This window comes from Plectrocnemia conspersa, unplaced genomic scaffold (assembly GCF_051122295.1).
Source record: "Plectrocnemia conspersa isolate PC_06_02 unplaced genomic scaffold, ASM5112229v1 ptg000003l, whole genome shotgun sequence".
Classification (NCBI taxonomy): domain Eukaryota; kingdom Metazoa; phylum Arthropoda; class Insecta; order Trichoptera; family Polycentropodidae; genus Plectrocnemia; species Plectrocnemia conspersa.
The window spans coordinates 3,369,320-3,394,170 of record NW_028277167.1 but is presented as its reverse complement, the minus strand read 5'-3'; the positions used below and the strand labels follow the sequence as shown (position 1 = coordinate 3,394,170).

At 31.0% G+C, this 24,851-nt stretch overlaps 2 protein-coding genes across 5 annotated transcripts; one reads left to right on the top strand and one right to left on the bottom strand.

Annotated features, from left to right (window-relative positions):
- Positions 1 to 3,008: 3,008 nt before the first annotated feature.
- LOC148236373 (FHIP family protein AAEL005291-like) lies at positions 3,009 to 19,851 on the top strand. Of its 4 annotated transcripts, none has more exons than XM_088183500.1 (14): positions 3,009 to 3,245; positions 3,597 to 3,811; positions 3,912 to 4,066; positions 5,035 to 5,143; positions 5,215 to 5,524; positions 5,594 to 5,680; positions 6,515 to 6,682; positions 6,748 to 7,098; positions 12,504 to 12,999; positions 13,066 to 13,244; positions 16,269 to 16,494; positions 16,562 to 16,723; positions 17,013 to 17,051; positions 18,787 to 19,851. In XM_088183500.1, exons 1-14 carry the CDS (start codon positions 3,081 to 3,083, stop codon positions 19,047 to 19,049), a joined length of 2,925 nt encoding a protein of 974 aa, XP_088039626.1. In that variant the 5' UTR covers positions 3,009 to 3,080; the 3' UTR covers positions 19,050 to 19,851. The 4 variants fall into 4 exon arrangements, with proteins under 4 accessions (XP_088039626.1, XP_088039624.1, XP_088039627.1 ...); XM_088183498.1 differs by having other exon boundaries at positions 6,473 to 6,682; XM_088183501.1 differs by lacking the exon at positions 17,013 to 17,051.
- A 544-nt stretch (positions 19,852 to 20,395) lies between these two features.
- Positions 20,396 to 23,484, bottom strand: LOC148236372 (nischarin-like). The gene is made up of 4 exons (XM_088183504.1): positions 22,942 to 23,484; positions 22,629 to 22,875; positions 21,299 to 21,417; positions 20,396 to 21,224 (listed from the first exon to the last, which is right to left on the bottom strand). The coding sequence occupies exons 1-4, from the start codon at positions 23,383 to 23,385 to the stop codon at positions 20,616 to 20,618; spliced, it is 1,419 nt and encodes a 472-aa protein (XP_088039630.1). The 5' UTR covers positions 23,386 to 23,484; the 3' UTR covers positions 20,396 to 20,615.
- Between the last annotated feature and the right edge of the window lie 1,367 nt (positions 23,485 to 24,851).

The following is a 24,851-nucleotide window of genomic DNA, read 5'->3' as shown; positions in this document are numbered from 1 at the left end:
TAAATGCGTACCCAAATGGACCATAAACAATAAACACTCTGTACTTTTAATAATACAAAAAAATGCTATCGTATTGACAAATGCCGACGAACCGGTAGAGTGTGCTACCTGAGATGATAAGTGCCCCCATTAATGTTTTAAAACAAACCATGACAGTTGCGCAAAGACCTTTATATAAAAAAGACAACAAATTGTAGCAGTTGGTCTAGACGTCGAGGGTAAGCAGATCAAAAAAACCTTCTCCATCTCGACCAGCGTAAAATTTATATCAGACATTTCCATTCAGAATACACTTCCATTAGGAGCTTTCATAAAAAAAATGAGATACACGCCACGAGCTCGCGCCAAACGGAGCTACGTCAAGCATTGATCAACAGTTGGAAAGCGGTCGCTTCTCTTTTCACGTCAATGTTAATCCAAAATTTTGAAATCCAAAATTGAAAGCGTTGAGAAAACGTTGCTATAAGGACTTATAAATCTATTTAAGAATTAGCACTAAAAATTGCATAAAAATCAGTTAACAAAACTAAATCAATTTTTAAAAAAATAGTTTTTCATAGGCCTGTGTTGCTTCAGAATAAAGACGTCGTACAAAAATACTACAATATTGCCGGTGCTGAACTCAAAACGTTTTTCCCCTACTTTTCAATATGGGTTATGAATATTTTGTAGATTCATGATTCACATTTGTGTGTACGTTTTATATAGCATCTATATAATTTGTGCTGAAATGTAATATTTTTAAAATAAAATAATTTACATTTTACTCAAACAAACCCCTAAGAGTTATATAGCATCTATATTATTTGTGCTGAAATGTAATATTTTTAAAGTAAAATAATTTACATTTTACTTAAACAAACCCCTAATCAACGTGAAACGTTTAAAAGACAAATAGAAAACCCCACAATGTATCTAATGGTATTTTTCTTTCTAGTTTTCAACTGTGCGGAAAACAAGGTAACTAAGTGTAGGTATTGGTGGAAGTAAAACTATCTATAACTTGGTTCAAATAAATCGATGAAGCAAAACCAAGCAATATTTTTAAGTTAATTCTTTAGGTTTCCTATCTTTACCTTATATGTGCTAATATATTATTAATATTTTTAATTCAAATTGTATATATTAGAAGCAAGACTATAAGTTATTATTGAACATAATACATATACAATATATAATCTTTGATTTGTAGGCATTTTTCGAAAAAACTGTTAAAATATGTTACTAAATATATTATCTACGAATAAGTCTCCAAATTAAAAATTATTTTTGCTATGTTTGTAATTCAAAATTATATTATTATATATGAAAAAATTATGCTTACAAATTATGTTACGTGATAATATAAGCGGAAGATAACGGCCGATGGACGAGGCACCACCGGCCGTTATCTTCCTGTTAAGGTTCACCAAAATAACGAGCTGCCTTACGCCGCCGTCACATCAGTGTTACCAGAGTGTCGCTTTGGCCATAATGAATTAATAAATAAATAGATAAATAGGCTCTATATTTACTTTGAAAACTTAACTTGTATGTATTGTAGTACTGACCGTTAAAATTTCTGATTGCTTAAATTATTTACCAAAATCCAGCAAAATTACTGACCTAATAAATACTTTATTGACTGTTGAGCAATAAAAAAAGTTATGGCAAAGCAAATAAAAATAATTTACATAATTATGCACATCGGTTATATCTGGTTTTTAATGTTAAACATAGAATGTAGGTAATAAAAAAATGCATTATTTCATCATACTAGTGTATATTTATATAAATACAATAAATTTAAATACATTTATGTAATAAAAATAGCAATTTTTATAACAATAACCTTGGATTTGGCAATAATAAATTTTCCATTATTATAAAAATAAAAGTAGCTAAAAAAATATGTATTTTTAGACTTCGATAGCTTGACAATAGTTAAGTAAGTCGTTGAATATAATTTGAAAGACCTAAGCCCGAATTCTATATGTGTCTTAATGTTTTTAATTTCATAAAAATAACTCTTCATCTATTAATGTAAAAAATATATATATTTGTATTTAATACAAATTTTGCATAATAGTTTTTTTTTAGTATCAGTTGTAGAGACCTGTGTCACTAAGACAAATAAAAAAGTTTAAAAGTTAAAAAAGTGATTAGGTTGCTGTCGTCAAAATAATGAAAATGTCTAGAGCTTTCATTAAAAAACATAACATACAATTCTAAAAGCAACTTTAATACTATTGCTTTTAATTGAACAAACTTTAATTCTATAATCAGCTTTAATGCTTATTTTACATTTATTTCTATAATGTCGGTTTTTGTGATATTATTTTATTTATTTTGGTCTTCTACTAAATTTTGTCAGAATAGAACATTTTCTTGACCAAAGTTTTATACTTTAGTAATGCATGTTCAGCTGTTATATTAGTTTATTTAGATATTTGACTGCAAAACATTTTATCATTTCCTTTTTAGCGATTATTCGATTGTGTTTTGTTGTCTCACTTTGTACTCTCTAAATTATTATCTCTCGAAATATTGAAGCAATATCTAAAACAAATTATAAATAAAATGGTAATTTTGTAAAATAAAATTAATTTTACAGCATTATCGATTCTGTGAGATAAACTAAAATTTGTCAATTGGACTACTCTGAAATATATTAGCGTACATAGGCGACGGTTGATAAACAAATACAAACCTTAAAACAATCATACCTTAATACAAATTTACGCACCAACGTAGGAAACTAAATCTTACGTTATTAAGTTATAAAACGTCGGCAGGTCAGAAACCCTTTTGTCATTCGATTTGAAAATTGTATTGCTGCTAAATGAGTCCGTATAATTTAATCTCTCGGCACAATAATATTTAAAATATCATTGTAAAAATAAAAAAATTAAATTAAATAATATTACTACTGAATATATTATTAAGTAATATTTAAAAATATGTATTTACGAAAAATGTGAAAGTGTTTATGCTGTTGTATGGCCGATATTCACTCGCTTATGGCCGTTAGTGTCGTATTGTCTATGGCGGCGGTGAGCTTATGTCAGCGACGGCGCTGACGATAACGTTATCAGTCGGGGATGAGCTGGCTGCGCGGCGCCCCGTTGAGGGCGAGCCTCTCGCGGGCGATGGCCCCTAGCAGGGCTATCGCAGCCCCCGCGGCGCCGTCGCCCGACCCCTCTGCAGCCTTCGACTCGTTCTGCAAACACTGGCAACAGGCTCACGACATCATACTCAGGACACAGGTACATCATAACTCAAAATATTGCGCATTATTACAATATAAACGTATCGATTGTGTTTTTGATAATACAAGTGCCACTTATAATATTATTATAGTGTAATACAATACAATACAATACACTACTGATATTTTAGTAGACACTAATTTCATTTTTATTTACTATTCTTGAAAATTATAAAATAATAATCACACTCTAAGTGTAACTTATGCAAAGATCAATTCACGATAAACTTCCAAAATTTATTGGGGCTAATAAAATACGTTTTACATTTGACACTCGAATAAAATGTTGCAGATTAAATATAGAATCATATACATGGACTAAAATATATTGTTTTTATTGTCCAATTAGGATAACGGTGTCCCAAGCCATGATGATGTTCTGGGAGTGGTCAGCCATTTGGAGCACCTGGTGACATTGCTACTACTAGAAATCAGAAATAGCCCATCTTCTCAAGATGATGAAATATCAAAATTGAGCTTTGGTGCTGGTGGCGTGTGCCTCGAAAGGCTGATCAGTGAAAGCATACTAGATAAGTTGTTTGAGTGGGGGAGTAGCGCTGGCAGGTAATCTATAAAATTATTTTTTTATCTCGGTTCGATTATCACAATACTGATAATTTACTATATTCCTATATTAATGTTTATAATCTTGCACCTATTTTAGATATGTCAATGCTGTTCGTCTTGAGCAACTAAAATTGTATTCTTTGCTTATGACCCACTCTGGTCAACAGCTTTTGTCTGCAGAGCCCTTCCTTCGACCGTTATTAAAATTGTTATGCAGTTTCAAATCGGAGCTTTTACCCGAAGAAGTAGAAGGTAATATTGCAATGGAAATCAAAACTCATATTTTTTAACAAAAACACTTTTTATTACCATCAAGATAAGATAACTTTATAATTAAATAGTTTATATATTAAATTCTATTAATTCCAAATTTTGCTTAGTTTCACTCTAGGACCATGAAGAAAAGTCACTAATGCTTTCAATATCAAAGCATATTTTTAATACTGCAGTCTTGATAAAAAATAATAATAAGATATATATTTACTCCACATGACAAGATATGTACAATAATAGTAGTTAAGTGTAGTTTACTGTCTTACAGATCTTCCATATCACAAAGTTAAAGAACTCTTACTTTGGATTCTTGATGACTAATTTGTTGCATTGTATGTTAATCTCTTAGGACTCATTCAATCTTCAGATAAAAAAAAACTAACTCAGCACATGCAAAGTATTTTTTTTATAAATATCTGATAATATCCTAATGTGAAAATTTTCGAGCAACTGTTTACTTATTGTATTATATTATCACAATTTAACAATATTTTGTTGCACTCAATGACTATCAAAATATGTTTTTAAAACTAAAATATCAATATTTCACTATTTGTCTGAATCAAATTTTGCATATATTACTATTGAAGACCGGCACAAAGGCATTCCTCGTTGAAAAGGAAACAGTACATTTAAAAAATGACTAATTTGCTATATTCTATTGACACTTTAATTTTGAATGAGGTTATATTTGTACTCTTTCTGAAGAACCGCCTTCTAATCTATCTATGTATATAGGCTCTATAACTAGTTATAGGTATATTTACACTTGATCTTAATCCCAGACATCACTGATTACTAGTTTTATATGTAAAATAAAGTATCTTATCTTTGTGGCAAAAACTTGAATGCCCAATGTAATTATCCTGAAAAATGAGATTCAAATTCTTTAAACTTTTATTATAAAATGATTTTACAATGTTTTTTATATACACCATTTCTTCTAGGTCGACTGGTTTGCCTACTCGGACAACTTTGCGTAGTTTTAATGCAAAAATCGCAATTAGTCGATCTATTTTTCTATCCGTCGTCACAAGACAACAATCATAACATCAGGTTTTAATAATGAAACATTTGATATATGTATGTTATCGTATGAATTTCAATTGATTCGGACCAATTTTTAGTTTCGTACCTGTGATGTTATTGATGTCGTTCGTCCATCGAGAAGGATCTTTAGGACAACAAGCTCGTGCAGCTTTGCTTTTGTGTGCAGCGCTCTCCGCCCGCAACGAAGCTGTCGCTGATTACATCAGTAGACGTTCCAACGTTTGTCCGTTGCTGGCCACTGGATTGAGCGGATTGTATTCCCTTTTACCACGTAACATAGTTATTACACAAGCAGATTGGCACAGACTGACCCCTGATGATGTAAACGAGATAAACAAACTGGGATTGTTTATGAACTCGTTGGAGTTCTGTAATGATGTCGCTCAAGTACGGATTTATGAGTTTATAAATAATGTAAATGGTGTATGGTTTTAATTTTATTTTTTTGTCAAACAGGTATCGCATTCGTCAATCCGGTGCCAATTATTAGATTTTTTCTATCAAGGTTTCTTATTGCCCGTGATGGGTCCTGCACTACTACAAGTAAATATTGAAATATTCTAATATGCTTTAATTGTCTGTATATTCCATATTGAATCACAGTTTTTATTCGTAATATTATTTTAAAATAATACTGTATTTTTGGGTACATAGTGTAAATATAATATATGCTATTTAATAAAAAAATATATTTGAAGACCCACAGCAAGAATATGTTAACTGACAATTTAGTAAGTAACATACTCTGGATTTGGCAAACATAAATCGCAATTCTAAATGTCATTATTATCATTTAATATATTCTTACCATAATATTTTCAGTTTTTGTTGATAATTTTAATACATGTTATAAAGTGTTTGCACCCAAATTTCTTACTTCCTTTTTTCACTGCAATTTGAATCCTCAGACAAACTATACTTCACTGAAGTCACACTGGAAGATGTAATTTAAAAACTCAAGTTTCATTTTCTAGTATGATTATTCCTTTCTTTCCTTTTCGTCCCAATTGTAATAATCTCGATCGTTATTAAATTAAATTAAAATTATTAATCAACTAATCGTATAAACTTTAGATAAATTATCACTTGTATCTTTGAAAAATCCTTCATTCTATTGTAACAAGTTATCTTCTTCATTAACATTTTTTATGAATCTAAAATAGCTCATTCGTCGGTGTTTATGGAAAGCATCGGCGTTCGTGGAAGTCTCCGCGTTGCTCACATTGGTGCTGGTTAATGTTATGTGGTGTTTCTTTCGGTATAATGGTTCGGGATTATTTATTAGACTTTAGCGCTCCATACTAACCGTCCACCTGTTCCCCTTTAACAACTTAGAAAAAACGGGGCCAGACCACTACGAGACCACATTGCTTGCAGAGTGGTGTTGACGAACAAATTGCTGCGATTGCATATTTGGAACTAGCGTTGAGATCTGTTAGCGAACCCGGTTTGCTCAAGTCGCTGATAAAATTCTTACTGGACAAAAACTACGACGGGGCCAATATATTAGATACGATTGTTCCATTTGTGAATGCCGACCCTAGGGTAAGTCTTGCGAGGTATAAAAATATTTTTAAGACTGTTTTAATTTAAAAACTCATTTATTTTAGTTATCGATTGTTACAATATCGCTTTTGGAAACACTGATCGATCTTAACTGTGAAGATCTAATGATTGAACTAGTGTTAAAGTATCTGATAAACGGCAATCATCTGATGGTTTCGCATATAAATAAATCGTTAGATTGTGATATATACTGCAAAGCGACCAATATGTTCTTATCGCTCTCTCCTGAATGTTTCGCTTACCGTCCACTATCGTCCAACATGAAGAGAAACAACAACAGCCGAAAAACGTCTGTATCCAGCTTAGATCAAAACATGAGTAGTTTAACGTCGATATCAGAGCAAGGATCATCGCCTGTCAATAAAAATGTTCCGTCAACGAATTTCGCTTATGGAGTAAGTCATTTAAGAATTATTTCATTTATAATATATGGAATTTTAAAAATAGTAGTGGACCCTAATAAATATGTTATACCCTCATTATACGAATTAATGTTTTTTAAATTAACAAATTTGACCATCATGCCGGCCATAAACTTTCTCGTATCCGGTAATTTCTATGTGTTAACAGCGGGTTTCAGAATATTCTTTGCGACAAAATGTAAATATTAGTGACATCTGTTAAGAAACACATCTACTAGAATAAAATCGATGAAAGTCACACAAGTACATCTGACGTTCCCCCACAATTTTTTTCAAAGCCTCATGTCCCATTTTCTTAACCCTTCTGCTCATTAACTGAATGAGTTCCTCATATGAAAGGGGTTCCCTATCAGCTTCAAGTAGATCAAGCACATCACGTTCGTTCAAACCTTCAAAGCCGAGATCATGTGCTAGATCCAAAATGTTTTGTCTAATTTCAGGAAGGCAATTAACTTCTGCATCAGTACTTTTTACACATTCTGGCCATATTCTTTCCAAACATGGTTCATTGTTGTTAATTTTAATTCCTTCCATGATTCACTGGTGCTGTCAACAGGATCCTTGATGTTATAGTTTTTCCAAAACGTTTTAATTGAAGATTTACCATCGGTTTCCCTTATAAGTTGTCGAAAGTTCGGCGTAGGTAATATGCCTTAAAAGTGGCTATTGCACTCTGATCCATTGGTTGGATCAGAGCTGTTGTATTTTTCGGAAGGTACTCAATCATGACATCTTCAGATAGTTCGGATAAATTAGTAGGATGCCCTGGTGCATTATCCAAAATTAGCAAAGCCTTAAGTTATTGTCTCGCAAATATTTTTTCACTTCTGTACAAAAGTGATTTTTTAACCAATCCTTAAAAGTAACCTTTAGTCATCCAAGCTTTCTTGTTGGATCTCCATATGACGGGTAATTGATTTTTATTTAGTCCTTTAAGAGGCCTTGAATTTTCGGACAAATATATTAAAAGTGGTTTTAGCTTAAAATCACCCGCGGCATTTGCACCAAGTAGTAAAGTTAATCGTTCTTTAGACACCTTATAACCGGACGCAGATTTTTCGGTTTTTGAAATGTACATGCGATCAGGCATTCGCTTCCAATAAAGCACTGTTTCGTCTACATTAAACACTTCAGGTTTATGACCACCTCTTTCAATAATTCCCTTTAAAATGTTGGGATATTCCTTAGATGCGGCCTCATTGGCGCTAGCTGCTTCACCTTTCATTTTAAAATTATGCAAACTTAACCCTTTGAGTAGTGAGTTATTTTTTCGGCATATACATCGTGGGAGTGAGTTAATTTTCAGTTTTTTTTTTTTTTTTTAAATTCGTTTTGTTTATTTTTTTCATCGATTATTATTTTTATTTATTGTATTATATTTTTTTTGTATTATATTTATTGATAAGGCAAATTCAGTGGCTCTCAACATTTTATTATAAGATTTATATTATTTATGTATCACATTTATCAACTTATGATTATTTTATTTACATTAGAGTAAATTTTAATATATTAGTGAATTTTTAGTTATTGATAAAGAAAATTCAGTGGTTCTCAACATTTTATTGCTTTTTATTTACATTTTACTTTTATCAACTTATGATTATTTATTTACGTCTCCCTTTTATCAACTTATGATTATGATCATTTTATTTCCGTATATATTGAAGTAAATGTTGTTTTATTGATAATGTTAATTCAGTGGTTCTCAACATTTTAATTTAAGCATTTTTTATTTATTTCTCACTTTTATCAACTTATGATTATTTTATTTACAATAGTATTTTTTTATATAAGAGTAAATGTTGCTTTATTGGTAAAGTAATTCAGTGGCTCTCAACATTTTATTGTAAGTTTTTTATTTACATCTCACATTTATCAACTTATGTTTATTTTATTTATTTCTCACTTTTATCAAATTATGATTATTTTATATTTACAATAGTATTTTTTTTATATTAGAGTAAATGTTGCTTTATTGGTAAAGTAATTCAGTGGTTCTCAACATTTTATTGTAAGTTTTTTATTTACATCTCACATTTATCAACTTATGATTATTTTATTTATTTCTCAATTTTATCAAATTATGATTATCTTATTTACGTTTATATTAGAGTAAATGCTGCTTCATTGGTAAATTAATTTAGTGGTTCTCACCATTTTTTGTTTTTTTATTTACATATTACTTTTATCAACTTTTGATTATTTTATTTACGGTCTCATTGTTTTCAACTTATGATCATTTTATTCCCGTATGTATTGAAATAAATGTTGCTTTATTGATACAGTAAATTCAATGGTTCTCAACATTTTATTATAAGCATTTTTTATTTATGTCTCACTTTTATCAACTTATTATTATTTTATTTACAATTGTATTGGTTCTCAACATTTATTGTAAGTGTTTTACTTATGTCTCACTTTTATCAATTTATGAATTTTTTATTCACGTTATATTAGAGTAATTGTTGTTTTATTGATAACATAAATTAGTGGTTCTGAACATTTTATTGTCAGTTTTTTCATGTGAATAATGTATAAAAATATAAAAACAAGAGAGTAAAATATAAAAATCTATTATATATAATAATAAAGGTGTACATATAGGTAAAGTTTCATTATATAAACATAAAAAATAATCAGTTAGTTCTTCTTTCTTGCTCTGGGTCCACGAGTACTGTAATATTTTTTTCTTTGGTGTTTATCTTTTACAAGTCACGATATCTCATATGTGGAAAATTACATAGGTAGAATAACAAGAGCAACTAAAAATGTTATACAATTGGAATAAGTTTCCAGAAAACAGAAAATAAACCAAAGAAAATATCAGAGTGGAGAAACTTTACATACCCACGACTCTGCTTTCCTGTGGGAAATTTAGCATAATCTTTACGATTCGCTCTAATTGTGCCACAGGCGTGAGTTTTATTTTAGAATAAATAGTGCAATGCTGGACTCGAGTACCAGTTATCAATATATAATCGGTGCCTTTTTTCCAAATAATATGCCAGTATTGTTTTGACTACCGATCCTGAAATCCCAGTGGCTTTATCCACATCAATATCCGTCTGGCTTCCCGTGTAGACAATTATGTCAATCACAAAGCCAGTCTGTGCATCGCACAAGACAAAAATTTTTATACCGAAACGGTTTCTTTTTGATGGAATATAAACTCTGAATGACAAATGCCCCTTTCATAGTAATAGACTTTCATCAATACATAAGTTTTGGAAGGGGTAAAATGCGGCTTTATACGTGGCTTTTATTGGGTCTAATAGCGGACGGATTTTTTGTAAGCCATCATTGCCAACCAAACTAGTCAACATTATAGTAGCTAAAAATACATACATTTCCGAAATATTTGTATCTACCCATTTTTGCAGTTTAGAATTTGCACTCATATTTATGCTTATTTGATTAGCATATTTATTTGTCTCCGTTACAATATTATTCATAATTTCAACATTGAAAAAAAGGGTGAAATAGTAAATTTCAGTATCCCTTTGAAATAAAGACTGAATTCCAGATGATGAATTGTTGAATTCTAGTATCTGAGGGGAGAAATCACCATCTTCCCACTTTCGTTCCTCTCTTCGAGGACGTCGAGCGAGTGGCGATTCAGCCTCCTCTTCGGAGTCTGTTTCCTCATCTGAGGAATTGTTTAGATGGAGCACCAAGTCTTCTAAATCTTCCATCACATTTTCGTCTTCACTATCGATGAAAACTTTGTCTATTTCTTGATCACTCATTTTACGGGACATGCTTATAAATTTACGATTTTTACACGATACGGGAGAGAAATGAAATAATTATCGAACTAATTGTCGCGATCCGATACCAAAGCGTTCTCCGAAAAGACTAAAAAAAATATATATGCATTGTTGAGGGTTGATAAGAGTGGGATTTGACCAAAAATGCGAATCTCTTTTGTGTGCCTAAAAGCAATTTGTCACGTGCACAAAACCTAAATTGAAATGAGAAACACATGTTGCTTGTTCTCAAAACAAACTCATTGAAGATGTTTGATATTACTATGTAAATAAATAAATATTATTATAAAATAATAATATTTTTACATTTATTATTTTTAATTTTTTTACTTACGAACACCAGAGTTGACAAAACTGATAAGATTTTTTTGAAATTTATTTCCGTAATTATTTTTAAAATCTTGAATACGATATTTACTTCCATTTTAGGCCTGGAATCTTCAAAGAACATCTGTGATCCTGATGGTATCAATTCCAAGAATCACAAACAATGAATTTAGATTGTGTACATCTATTATACTATTTTTTTTCACTATAAATAAATGATATCCAGATATCATTGATATCCAAATATCATTGATATGTACTACCGAGATTAATAAATAATTGATCGACATTACAAAAATCTAAAAAATATAAATAAAATAGCGCATACGTAATATTCGCAATTTTTACGATTTTTTCACATACTAAATACTAATAATTATTATAATTTTATAATTTTATTATCGAAATATTACTGATAATAAATAGTATCGTCATGATAAATAATAAATAAATCGAATTTACAAACATAAAATAAAAAAATCGAGTGAAATGGTCGTGGACGCGTATGCGCGGCGATACTCTATCTGGACCCATTGAGTGTCGCCGCATACGTGCGGCCATACTGCCCAGCGGGTTAATCTATTTTTAAAATTTTAAAAAAAATCTACAATCGAAAAAAAGTTTTTTTGCCGTTATAGCGAAACATTTTAGGCCGTAAATCGAAAACGTGCCTTAATTGAAGAGGGCCGTTATAGCAAAATGCCGTATAAATAGCGGCCGTATAGCAAGGTATGGGTGTATATTATATACATTCAAACATATATTGCACACGTGGAATTCATTGGAATGACAGATCTTTGACTAAAAAAAATTGGGTCACTCCCCCCCCAGAGCTATTGTGATGTACAAAAAAATAACATGTGTTCTGATTCTTTGTAATAAAAGTAATTAAATGAGGGTAGAAAGCCATTGGAACATAACATCATTATACATCATAAAAAAAATATGTGTTAAATTTGAGACAAAGACCTGCTTTATAATATTCTGATATACACGCTGCTCCTCCCACTTAAGAGATGCGTTTTTTCTTGACTGTGAGATATATCCGCTTCTTGCACTTACGGGACATGCGATGTGAAGCGGATTTATCAGCTCCTTGCACGTAAAGGGTTAAACTGAAAATGAGTAAACTATTCATTTTTCTTCAATCAAGCAAAAAAATACAAATTCATTTCTATCGTATTATATCAAAATAAGAGTTAAAGTATTTTGGTCGGATTATGCAACATTTTAAATGATGTGATTTTAAATGTATTAATATTTAATTCATATAAATTTTAGTTGAACGCCAACGAGTCTTTATATGGAAACTATCATGCATATCTATGCGACGCAAGAAGAAAAATATTATCAAATAAAAAATCGTGTTCAAAATGGAGCTCTCGTTACGATAGTTATAATAATGGTTTTTCCAACATAGTGTCTAAAAAAAGTCTAGATAATCTAACAGAGTATTCGAACAATGCAAAGTTATCAGTGCCTAACGATTGCGTCGTGCCGGATATTGAAGTGTCCAATGCAAACGCATTCACTAATAAGGAGGAAGATAGCTTGCATTCCATAGGAGAGAGTAGCGGATACGAAAGCTTTAAATATAGAGGTGACGATGTACATAATGTAGATAATGAGAGTGCTAGTAACGAAGATGAATCCAAAGACTTTGCTGAAGACGCATTTTGGAGAACGGAGAAAATTTTTAATGTATCGAGTCATGCTAATGTTAAGAATGAGCTCAGCAACGATAGTTATTCCGCCCAGTTGAACGAGGTCAACATAGGTAAATATATATTTGCTTCAATCTTCCATTCGTATAATCACTTATATTACTTGTCATGTTTTTTAGGTCCACTTTTATCTACTTGTTTAAATAAATTGAGCAACATGCTGAACAACAATATCTATGTCAATTTACGACTCACCGGCCTTATCACTAGACTCGCTACATATCCATTACCGATTTTGAGGTCATTCCTTCTATCGCCATGGATTGTTTTACAACCTGCCATCACATCACTTTATCAGGTACTATTAAATATTTATATAGGATAGTAACCAATGAATATGGGCTGAAAATTGGAAGTCAAATCAAACACTAGTGTAGTTTTATTATCTTTCTTTATTTAATACCACACTAAATAAACACTATTTTCTATTTTGTTAAATTTTTGTATGCACGCATAGGCAGGTGTTTTGGATGATCTACTTGTGACATTGTGACATAAAACCATCAGAGAAGCATTTCTCTCCCACCACGTTAATTTTTGTCGCAATGATTATCTGTCATAATGGAGACAAGTAAATCGGGAATTAAAGCTTAAAGGCAGGTTGCTTTAAATTGATATGTGTCAATCAGAATTATTGCCTCAATTACACGTAATCAAAGCCTCAATCGAATATTTGGATTATTTGCCCAATTTTCAACTACATATATGAATATCCAAATAATTCATTGAATATTCATTTATACTATCTCAAATGAAATTTGCAAAAAATCTTAGAATAAAACAATTTATATACCTGAGCAACACAGGTATCGTTTTTTCTCAATATATCCAAAAGTGGTGCTGTAAAATCTTTGGTTTTTATAGTGACTTTATTTTGTTTCTTTACTATGACCTTATTATGACCATATATTATTATTGTTTCTGACCGTTTATTATTTTTATTCTGGCCGTTTTTAATTATTATTCTGACCATTAACCCTTTCTGCTCGTAAGGTGCGTGGGAGGCACCAGCGCTTGGCTTTATATTACTCGTAGGGTGCGTCAGGCGCACCATTTCAATTAATGAAATATAACGTCGATTTTTGCGTATTTCCTGTGCATATTTTGAATGGCGCTTTTGCAGTGTTGTTGACAAGAGTTTCAAGAAGCAAATCTTATCAAAAAAAATATCATTTTTACTTGAATCAAGCCGGGGAGAGCTAATTTATCGCGATATGTCGGGGATTTTTTGATGACTAAATTTAAATGCAGATGTGCCGTAGATTTCTTCCGAAGGCAATGGTTGGCGATCGTCCTTCGGTAGACATGCGTCAGTGACGTTTTTTTGCCTATTGGGTTTTCGACAGTGTCTCGGGTGTCCATAATTTGTGTCTAAATAAATTTGGTTTTAATTACTTATTTTTTCATTTTTTTAAATTTTATTGGGAAATTATTTTTAAAAAAAATAACAGTGCTAGATGGGGAGGATTTCATGTTTCATTTTTCATCTTCCAATGATGATAGTAAAGAAAGTAATGTCGAAATTTTATTAATTAAACAATAGTGAGGAAGAAACGGTACCTCAAACAAATCGCACCACATCAGAAAATTGGAGAATAATAACTAATAATGACAATGTACGTTATAAATAGCAATATTTCCACCAAGTGATAAATGTCCTTGGTCCCAAGTTCCCGCAAGCTGTATACAACCTATTGATTATTTTCAATTGTTTTACACTGATGAGTTGGTATACTAATAGAATTTGGGGATTTACGAAAAATTTAAAAATAATATTTTTCCATATTTGTTTCTTTAATTTATAATAAATCAACATCCCACGTATTATTAAACGTAGTGCCCTTTTTCGTGCATCACTTTCTTTATTTTTGTATAAAAATATGCTATTTAAGCAATTATTAGCTAGAATATATAAATTCACAAACAAATATGTACCATAAAGCTGTTCATTAAAAGTTTTGTCTATTTTTAATTAAGAAATATATAAAATAATATTACATTAACTGCAACGTTTCATTTGACCTTCAATGGGTCGTATTTTAGTTTTTAAAAATGTACCTAACATCAGTTTATATAAACATAGATATACCTTGTGGATTTTTTAATTGTTGTAAAAAGGTACAATTTTGTATTTCTGCAAGCGATGTAAGCTTTCTTCGTTCGCAGGTAGATATATCTAAAACTGAGCGGCACGTCTTTGTTATTTATGTATATTTATTTATTTATGGTTAAAATATTTTTTGGTCCCATAAATATTTTAAAATGGGTCGTGGCCCTATTGTGCTAATTTATTGTTATGGATTGTCAACCAATGGTATTTGAGAGAACAAAAAAATTAAAATAATATTTAGAGAAATGCAAGTATTTGTTCTGATTTCTTCGTTTTTGGTATTAGTTTATTCATATTTATGCTCTACATATATAATTTTAATTTTTAAAAAGAATTTAACATTTTTCATTTTTCCCGAGCTGGCGACATACCTAGTACGAAAACGATTACGAGTGAAAAGGGTTAAATTTTTTATTCTGACCGTTTTTAATTTTTATTCTGACCATTTAATATCTATTATTAAAATTACGAAGTTATTCAAATACTTCTTTCGTTTTTCATTCAATATTTGAATAATTGAAAACCCTACTTTACAGTCAATATTATTCCACTGCACAGTTTTAATGGAAACAATTTCATCAGCAGCATAATGTGGCTACCAACTTTGTGGTGTGCTGTAGTAATCATTTCCCATTCAGGGAATTTAAGAACTCAATTGGTTAACTGGTGACTTTTTATTCGTCCTTTCTCTTGTCAATTGAATAAAATGAACGTGTTAGTACTGCCATCATCTCTTTAACGAGAAATTAATTTCATAAGCTTTTTGAAGCCATTTGTTATAGGTACTTATTAATAAATATTCAATTTAGAATAAAGACGTAACACTGAAAATCATGCTTTTAGAAATTGCCATAATTTTATTTTTAAAAACAGCAAGTCTGTAAAAAAAATCATTGTACTTGGGTTACAATATTGAATTTTTATTGAAGGAAAAACTGGATTTTTATGTATACATTTTTCTGAGCCTTTACGATGGATTATTGCTGAAGAATAAAATTGTTAGTGCATCCCACTGTTTATGGGATGCACTAATGCCAACACCACATTTCTAAACTTGTCCCTTTTGTGATCTTGAAAATTGTGAACTATTATATTTAACATATGTTATTCAAATAGCGTTATAGTTGAAATATTACTACTTTACAGACATTGAGTAATATTTTAAGCTCACATATCAACTAAACTTTATTATTTTCAACACTTTTATTGCAGATATTAGTAACTTTAAAGCAGCAAATTGACGAGTCCGTCCAAAACGAAACCGAGTGCCTAAGGCTTTTAGAAGAAGCTCAATCTTATTTAATCGACAGAGAAATCCGTCTCGCAAACACAAGAAAGAATGCTATAGAATCGGCCGGTTCGAAGAACCAAAACAGCTCGGACCTGAGCAAGACTGCCATGCTTTCGGCACAGTTAGTGCATTACTCAAACAATGAAGGTCTTCAATACACTTATATTTACTCGTCAATAAAATTTTGGATTGTTTTAACATTGATTTGTATCAGACGGCTCGTCGTCGGCTCATAACAGCGGCAGTTGGGATCAACAGCAGCCCTCCTCCATCCAACCGATGACCATTTACGATCCGTTCAAGAGAAACGAGCCAAACAGGCGGAGCATTTCGTCGAGTTTCAAGTCAATGTTTGCCAAAAAGCTGAACGCTGGAGGTCAGTAGCTCGTCGATTTGTTGATAATAATTACTGAATTAGTACATCATTGTGTGTTCTTAAATGCTTTTTTGTGTTACAATCGTGCCTAACAAAAATATAATTAACATGCTTCATTGTATCGTCAATGTGTTACACTCGTACGGGATAATCACACCTGTTACACTCATAAATAATAATGAAACATCTGTGTAAAACTTGCGATAGTCTTTAAGTCATTTAAATTAATGTTAATTATATGAAATATGATATGAAGATATGTTATTTATGGTTGTCGTTCTCTTGCCAGCTTCGGGTATAGCTGCGATTTACGAGTACATAACGAGCGGTAAATACCCCCATAATTTTGATAGTGTTATATGTTGTATGTGGCTGTGTACCTAATTACCCGCATGATGGCATGCCGTTGAGTCACTCGAAGGAGCTGTGTATTTATTTTTCGGGTGTTGATTTAAATGTCTCGCGGTACTATCTCTCTCTCTCTTTAAGAATACTAATAACTAATAATGAATGCATGAATTTTATATTAACCAGCTGTTGAAATAATATGTATTTTAAATAAATTTCCATTCTTATGACAGCCGGAATGTGTGTTCTATTCCAATGCTATTGTGTTTACATAACACTGTACAACATGATTTTTGCCACAACGGAAAGATCGTTTTATATGTATAATTTCACATTGATCTTAGTTTTTTTTAAATAAAATTGACAAAATTCACCGTTTATAAATATTTGCGTATCGCTACTGCGAAGTGTTTTAAAATCAAATATACAATCATTAAACTGCTATTTTTGGTCGTTACTTCTCTCGATGAATATGCTCAGATAGACATTAAAAAAACTACCAAATTAAAGAAGTCGTTTTTGCTAAATTGACGAGAATCATCATTATTTCAGTACTGATGGTATCCATACATCTCTACAATAAAATCGCAAGGTGCCATGAACCTTTGAGCCTTGTAAAATGATTATTTTATATAATTTTAGGCTGAAAATCACATTAATTTATTGAACTTTAATATTTAAAGAATTTATGGCATGCATAGGTGCCCACCACATATTAGCAAAGTATGAAATGATGTGCAAAAATACCAGCCGCAGTCAAAGGGTTAAAGAAAAATTTAGAAACATTTTAAATGGGCCGTTAAAAAATAACAATTTACCCAAACATAACTTTAGTGTTATGTAATACATTGATATTAAGATAGTACTCCCAAAAGGGTAGGCAACGAAAGGGTTAAACCACAAGTTAATTATACATGTAAAAGAAGTTATCTTATCTTAGTGGCAAAAAGTGTGAACTGAATTAATTATTATTTTAAAAATTACAAACGCTTAAATTATTACATTTCACACGTATTTAAAATTCATTAAGCAGTATACAAATAACTATAACTTTCTTCGAGTTTAAATCTAATTGAACAATATATATACAGAAAATTATTGTTACTCTTAAAAGCAGGTACTTGAAACACTATTTTTATAGATTAATTCCACAAGCCTCAAACCACGGACTAACTGCATAAATTAATTGTGCTCAGCACATTTTAATGTAGCCTTAAAACACTTCTGCTTTATATTCATATTTATTTACTATAAAGAGTTCTTGAATTTATCATTTATATATTTTAAAATTGTCTTTTATATATTTAATTAAAATTTCTGGTTAAATTAGTTATTTTTTAATTGTTAAATTATAAAATATTTATCTCTAAAACAACCAGTGACAAGGAATCATTTTATTCTCTATCATCGGTTATAGTCATAGTTTATATTTTAGCATACATATATTAAACAATTATTTTTAATAATTCTAGAGTTTAGCCCTGACGTAATTGTTAATATAAATTATATTAACCTCAGATTAACTTTTATTTTTAAGATTGTAGTGTGATAGTTTTAATGTTTATTACAATTAATTCTAACATAATTTTGATATGGTGTATGCTCAATGTATTTATTTATTTTAATGATTATATAAACGAAAATGTAGATGGAATAGTCGGTGTTAAATAATTATATTATTTATTATTTTTTCTAATCAATATTTGCAACTTCAGGTATAACTACGTCTCCGAATGCATCGTTACAACCACAAGAATCGCAAACGCAGTCAGCGTCCGATACGTTATCGTTGAGCTCAATGTCCGAGGATAATCTCTGGCACTCGACGGCTCCTAGAAGGATCATACTAAACGCTTTGATTCTAGACGAGTGGTTAAAAGAGATCGGTGCGTTAGCTCAAGAACATGTCGTGTGTGCAATATCGGATATATCGCAAGAGTCCAGTGATTCTATGTACGCTCAATCTAAATTCTTATGATTAATATATGTATACAACCTTAAAAATTTTGTTCAATCTAAGATTTCTTATTTCTTTTATTATCAAATGTTAAAGTAATTTCTGTGTATTATTGATTTGACAAATTTTATGTAACTTTGATATGATCAAATTATAAAAATGAGATTATCATAGTATTATGTGCAATATTTAATTATTTTACTATGAAATGTTTCCATTAAATCAGCATGCTAATTTATTATGATATAATTTTCAAATTGATCCCGGTCCAAATTAAAGTATTAACAGTCATTATTTAAATAATATATTTTATACGACTTATGGTTCTAAATCATGCTATTAATGTCTTATTGTTTTAATAATGTTTCTAATTATTTATTTATTGTTGATGTGGCTTTATTAATCTATTTAATACATATTTAGTTGTTGAATAAAAAACTGTGCCTTCAGACCAAGGTTAATGATTATTAGCACAGTATGTATTTAATCTAATTACTTGCCGCTGTTTTATTGCTAACTTTTTCTATTTACGTAATTTTTTTTGCAAAACCGCCAAAAACATGGTAACTAACAAATGACTGTGTGACGAGTGATACTAGATTATATATGTATTAAAAAACGATGTGTTAAACGTGATTTGTTTTAATTCAATAATATTGTGTAAATATTTATAGTCTTGTATAATCGATTTTTTTTATCTAAGAGTTTATATATATATTATATGTTTGTTGACAATTGGTATTTTGTACGTATTTTTAACAAATTTTATTACACTAATATTTACAATCGATTTAATATTGTCATAGAAATAAATATTTAAAAATATTTTTTTGATAGTTTTTATTTGTGTTAATAATTGTCATTAAAATTTTGTATAATAAATATCGATCATGAAAATTCATTGTAAATGTATTATAAAAATATTTTATATTCTCTTCTTGTTACAGTTACATAGAACAATAAATATGTACAGAGGAATATATTGAATATAATACCAAATTTATAAAAAATCATTAATATTCAGATCCGCATATATCATTAGATTTCAATTCATGTTATTTTAAGCAATATAATTCGAATCAGATGTCAGATCTTATCAATGCAGCTAATTTAACAATATGCATTTAATACATCATAATAGCATCGATAACTTCAAAGCTATATAATAAATTATTTTCTATACATAAATATTGATTCCTCTTCATATTAATTAATATTTATTGATTAAAAATATTATTATCAATCTTTAATTAAAAAATGAAATTAAAATTGAACGATTCAAGAAATGATTACATAACAAATACAATTATTACATTGATAGAATGTAATTAAAATAATCATTAAAATTATAATAAAAGTAATATGAGCACCTGGTGAATAATTTTAATACGATTCATTGTTATGAGTAAATTATAAAGTAGTACATAAATTGCTCCCTTCATTATAGATACGTTTTAAACGAGTACAAAATCATCGACGTAAAAGAAACGATAAAATATTTAACATATCACATTTGTATCATCTTTTAAATACCTAAATCTACATAGTGGATTATCGTATAAATTGTTATTAATCGAGTCTTTGTTTTCAAAGCCCGCAGCCTCCTTCGGCCGTAAAAGTAGAAAATCCTTGACCGTTGGTATTAAAGAAATTTGGAAATTTGCCTTCTTTTACAATTCGCAGCGCTTGAAGGACTCGCGCTGTGTCTATCTCCTTCTCGGACGCTTTCTCATTATCTAAGCATATATCGTGCATCCTAACATTGAATTGCTCGATTACTTTCACTCTATAATCGACAACCGAAGCGACCGGATTGGCAGTCAATCGAAGATTCTCCAAACACGGTAACTTGCAAATATTCTGCACTTCTTCAACGTCGAGAATTTGGTTACAGCTCAAATCTAAGCTCTCTAAAGAATACAGTTTACTAAAGCCGACTAAAGAATATATCATGTTCTGCGACAGATTTATAGAAGTGATTTTGCCTATTTTAGAATGCCAATCTTCACACACGATAAACAAATTTTCACTCAGATTCAGGTGAGACAAGTGAGGCAAACTGGAAAGGTTTGATATTTCACTTATTTTGTTATTGTTCAGCGATAATCGTTGAAGTTTAGGCATCAGTTTAATGCTTGTATCTATTTCGTCGATCATATTACAACTAAAATCTACATCTGTGACCTCCTTCCATATCTAAAAAAAAAACAAATATTCGTTAAATACAAATATACACACTACATAGGTATGATAACAATTCAAATAATTACCAATTTGTCTTCATTATCTTCAATATCTTTATGGACAATATCACATAATATAATATCACTGATTTTTCCAGCTGTTGTGTGATGAACTCTAATTTTTAAAATAGTATTCCTCAAAGTTCCTGAAATAAAATATTGTTTTCTCATAAATTTTAATATACATCTTCTTACAATTATTAACGTTGCTGTATAAATTATTTTATAGCTTAAAATAAATACTTTTTTCTTTAAATGACAATACATACCTATAAAAATAAGTTTTGTATAGAATTACAAGCTAATTTAAGTAGTTATATTAGTGTTTTAGATATCAATTTATTTTATAAAATATTTGACAAATCATATTTTTCAGCACTTGCTTGAAATTGTAGCGACCACACGGATGGGTAACGTTTGAAAGGGTCAATGTCTCAAACCCTAAATTCCCGTTAATGACTGACCAAAAACGATCATTCATTAACAATGGAGACAAATACATAATAGCGTAAGGATTTGCGGGACCGTACAGATAACGTTCACAGTTACTATTCTCCGTCGTTAAGAGAATCATTTATGTCGTAACGGTCATGGATATCATAAATCACCACATCCGTGACGGTTTCCGAAAAATGCAAAAGACTTTTTACGATCCAACGTTGCTATCTAAAGGCGTAAAGGTTTCGCCGTTCTACGAAGCAACTGCAGCTATTGGCCAGAAAGCTTTTAATCCCTAAAGTATATAAGCCCGGACTCTGATGAGGAGAAGCAAACGGTCCGAGAGTAAGACAGGAGACGATCAGAGAGGAAGAGACAGAGGTTTGGAGAGTGAGAGTCACCAGCAGTCACCCTAAGTGATCAGCAGACGCGCCCACACTGACAGATGCAGAAAAACGACTTGGAATTCCCGAACGACCAGCAGCAAGAAGAGCTACCTCCTGACACACAGCCACAAGAGCTCTAAGGACCATCCACGACATCATCACCTGCGTCAACTTCACCGCCGTTTGGAGGAAACGTCTCGTCAATAATCATCCGTCGTTCTCATGCATTATAAATATATTAATTAAAAAGTAATTATATAAAATGCTATGGAGTTAATAAAGGAACTTTTAATATAAAGAAAATATTAAATTTTTGAGCATTTTATATGTATTAACTGATGACTTATTTAAACTACTGACCATTTTTGTTTCTTTCATTTAAAAACTCATACTTTATAATAAGTATCAAAAACCCTAATTTTTAATAATCAAATTTTTACTATTATAACTTTTGATTGTGGTGTTACAGTAAGTGTTGATATATATCAATCTTATACTCATATAAATAGTTTGTTTAGTAAAGTTATTATTACCTGTATTGACGATTAACTGCATAGGAAAGTTTGATACGTATAGTTCACATAACGATTTGAACGGAATTAAATCAAACGATAATTTGTTAGGACAAATGTTACTCGTTCGCACGTTATCGTCGCTTCCGTCTATTTTCAGATTTTTCAAGCGTGACGTGAAATCTAACACATGACTAAAATCATACTTTCCATCCGTGAGCTCGAAAGAAGTACACGGTTGTTTTAATCGTTGACTAATAGCATGTAACTGTAAAATAAAAATCGTTATTTTACCAAACTTCATAATATTATCGATGCGATTTTAATAAACAACCTGCAAAGGATGCAAGTCGTAATAACTGCACTTGGACAAAAGTTTATCGCCTTGGGTGTAAAACTTGCATGCCAAATCTTGCAACAAAAAGAGTATGTCGTAATGGTGAAAGTCTAAGAACAACGCGAACTCTCTTGGCATCGTGAGTTGCAGGTAAAGCAAAACGCTCTTTAAATATGCGTCGAGCCGCTCCTTTCTCTGCTCGACGAACTTGGGACACTTGTTCCGAATGGCCTTCTTCGGCGGCAGTAGCTCTTTCGAAACCCCGTGGTCCACGCATAGCTTCGAGTGCAGTTCGTCGAAGTCTTTGTAGCGGTGAGATACGGTCCACGAGATAGAATTAACCCTCACTCTAATATTATACAGCGTGACGTTCTCGACTTCCTCCGTCGCGTATACAACGACGGAAGTGTCGTCCTTGTAATATTTAGTGTAGCAAGACATGTCGCGAGTGGAATTAACGTCATGAAATTTCCATAGTAGGAAAACGGACAGTATGACCTCACACGACCAAACGTCACTAAAGAACTGTCATTTTTATTGTCAAAGTTTGCTTCTTAATTTTGGCCATAATAGTAATTTTGTGCGTCCAAGTTTTGATATAAAATAATCGATAAATTACGTAAAGGTCGAAGTATGCTCCTGAATATTTGCCATTCACAGCTCCAGATTTATTTTTGTTAATATAACAAAAAACAATAGTATTGGTCAGTAAGGCCAATCTCGTTTTGGACTGAATGACAAATCGAGTAGACTCGCAGATAACACAATAGATAGAGAGCCTGTAATCGGGGATTAGAATTTTTTGCAATGCGTACGTACGAGTGCATATGCATGTACATGCTAACTTTTACATGGCATGGAATTTTTCAATAAACATGAAAAATATATTGTATTTGAATTTTTATTTTGAATTAACTTAAATACGAGCGCTTTGCATAATACTCTTTATAACACCTTACAATTTTTCCACAAATACTAATGCCCAATTATTATTTTTGCGCCTCACCTCTCACCTATTTATTAATTAAGAATCACAAGAAGAAAATAATATTTGTAAAGTCAAAAGCATATACAGTCCGTCCAATATGTGGACGCTCATCGACACAGTATTGGTGAGAAATATCATCGTGGCGCCTGTTCAGCTGATAATATTGTTGCTGTAAGTGAAAGTGAGCCCGAAGACCCGGAATTGTCGATTCATCGGCGTTCGTAACGTTTGGGCTTTTCTTATGGCTCTCTTTAGTCCATTTTGCATCTCGACTTGCACCTACACCCGTTTAAAATTCAGATCTGAAACACAAAATCTGAAGTCCAGAGACCGTGTACAGCGAAGAATTTACGTAGATTGGGTGTTGGAGCAGCAAAAAGTTTATACTTATTTTTCGAATAAAATCATTGTTAACAAGCAAAATTTGCACATATGGGACGAGGAAAATCCTCATGTTATTCACGAGAGAGCGAGCATTACATGCCAGAAAAGTGACTGTTTGGTGCGCTTTGTAATCAAACGGGGTCATTTGGCCGTACATTTTTAAAAACGATGAAGATCGGACTGTAACAGTCAATGGTTCATTAGTTTTGGCGTTGAAACATCCAAAAACCATTTCGTCCGAAATGTATGAAAAAGTCATCGAAAGTCATCGAAATTTAGTTGATAATATTTTTCATAAATGAAATACACCAAATCTGTATTTATTTAAAAAAAGTTGAGAAATCGAAATGGTTTTACATAATTATATTATATTTAAATAATTGAGTTATAAAAAATATGTAATCAAAATGGAGGATGAATTTTTTCGAAATATCCCACTCTCGATCAGGTGTTGCAATTATTTTTTTTTAAATAAGCGTCTACACATAAATCGAACCCGTGCCGACCATTGCCAGCGGCGAGCGAGAGAGAGATC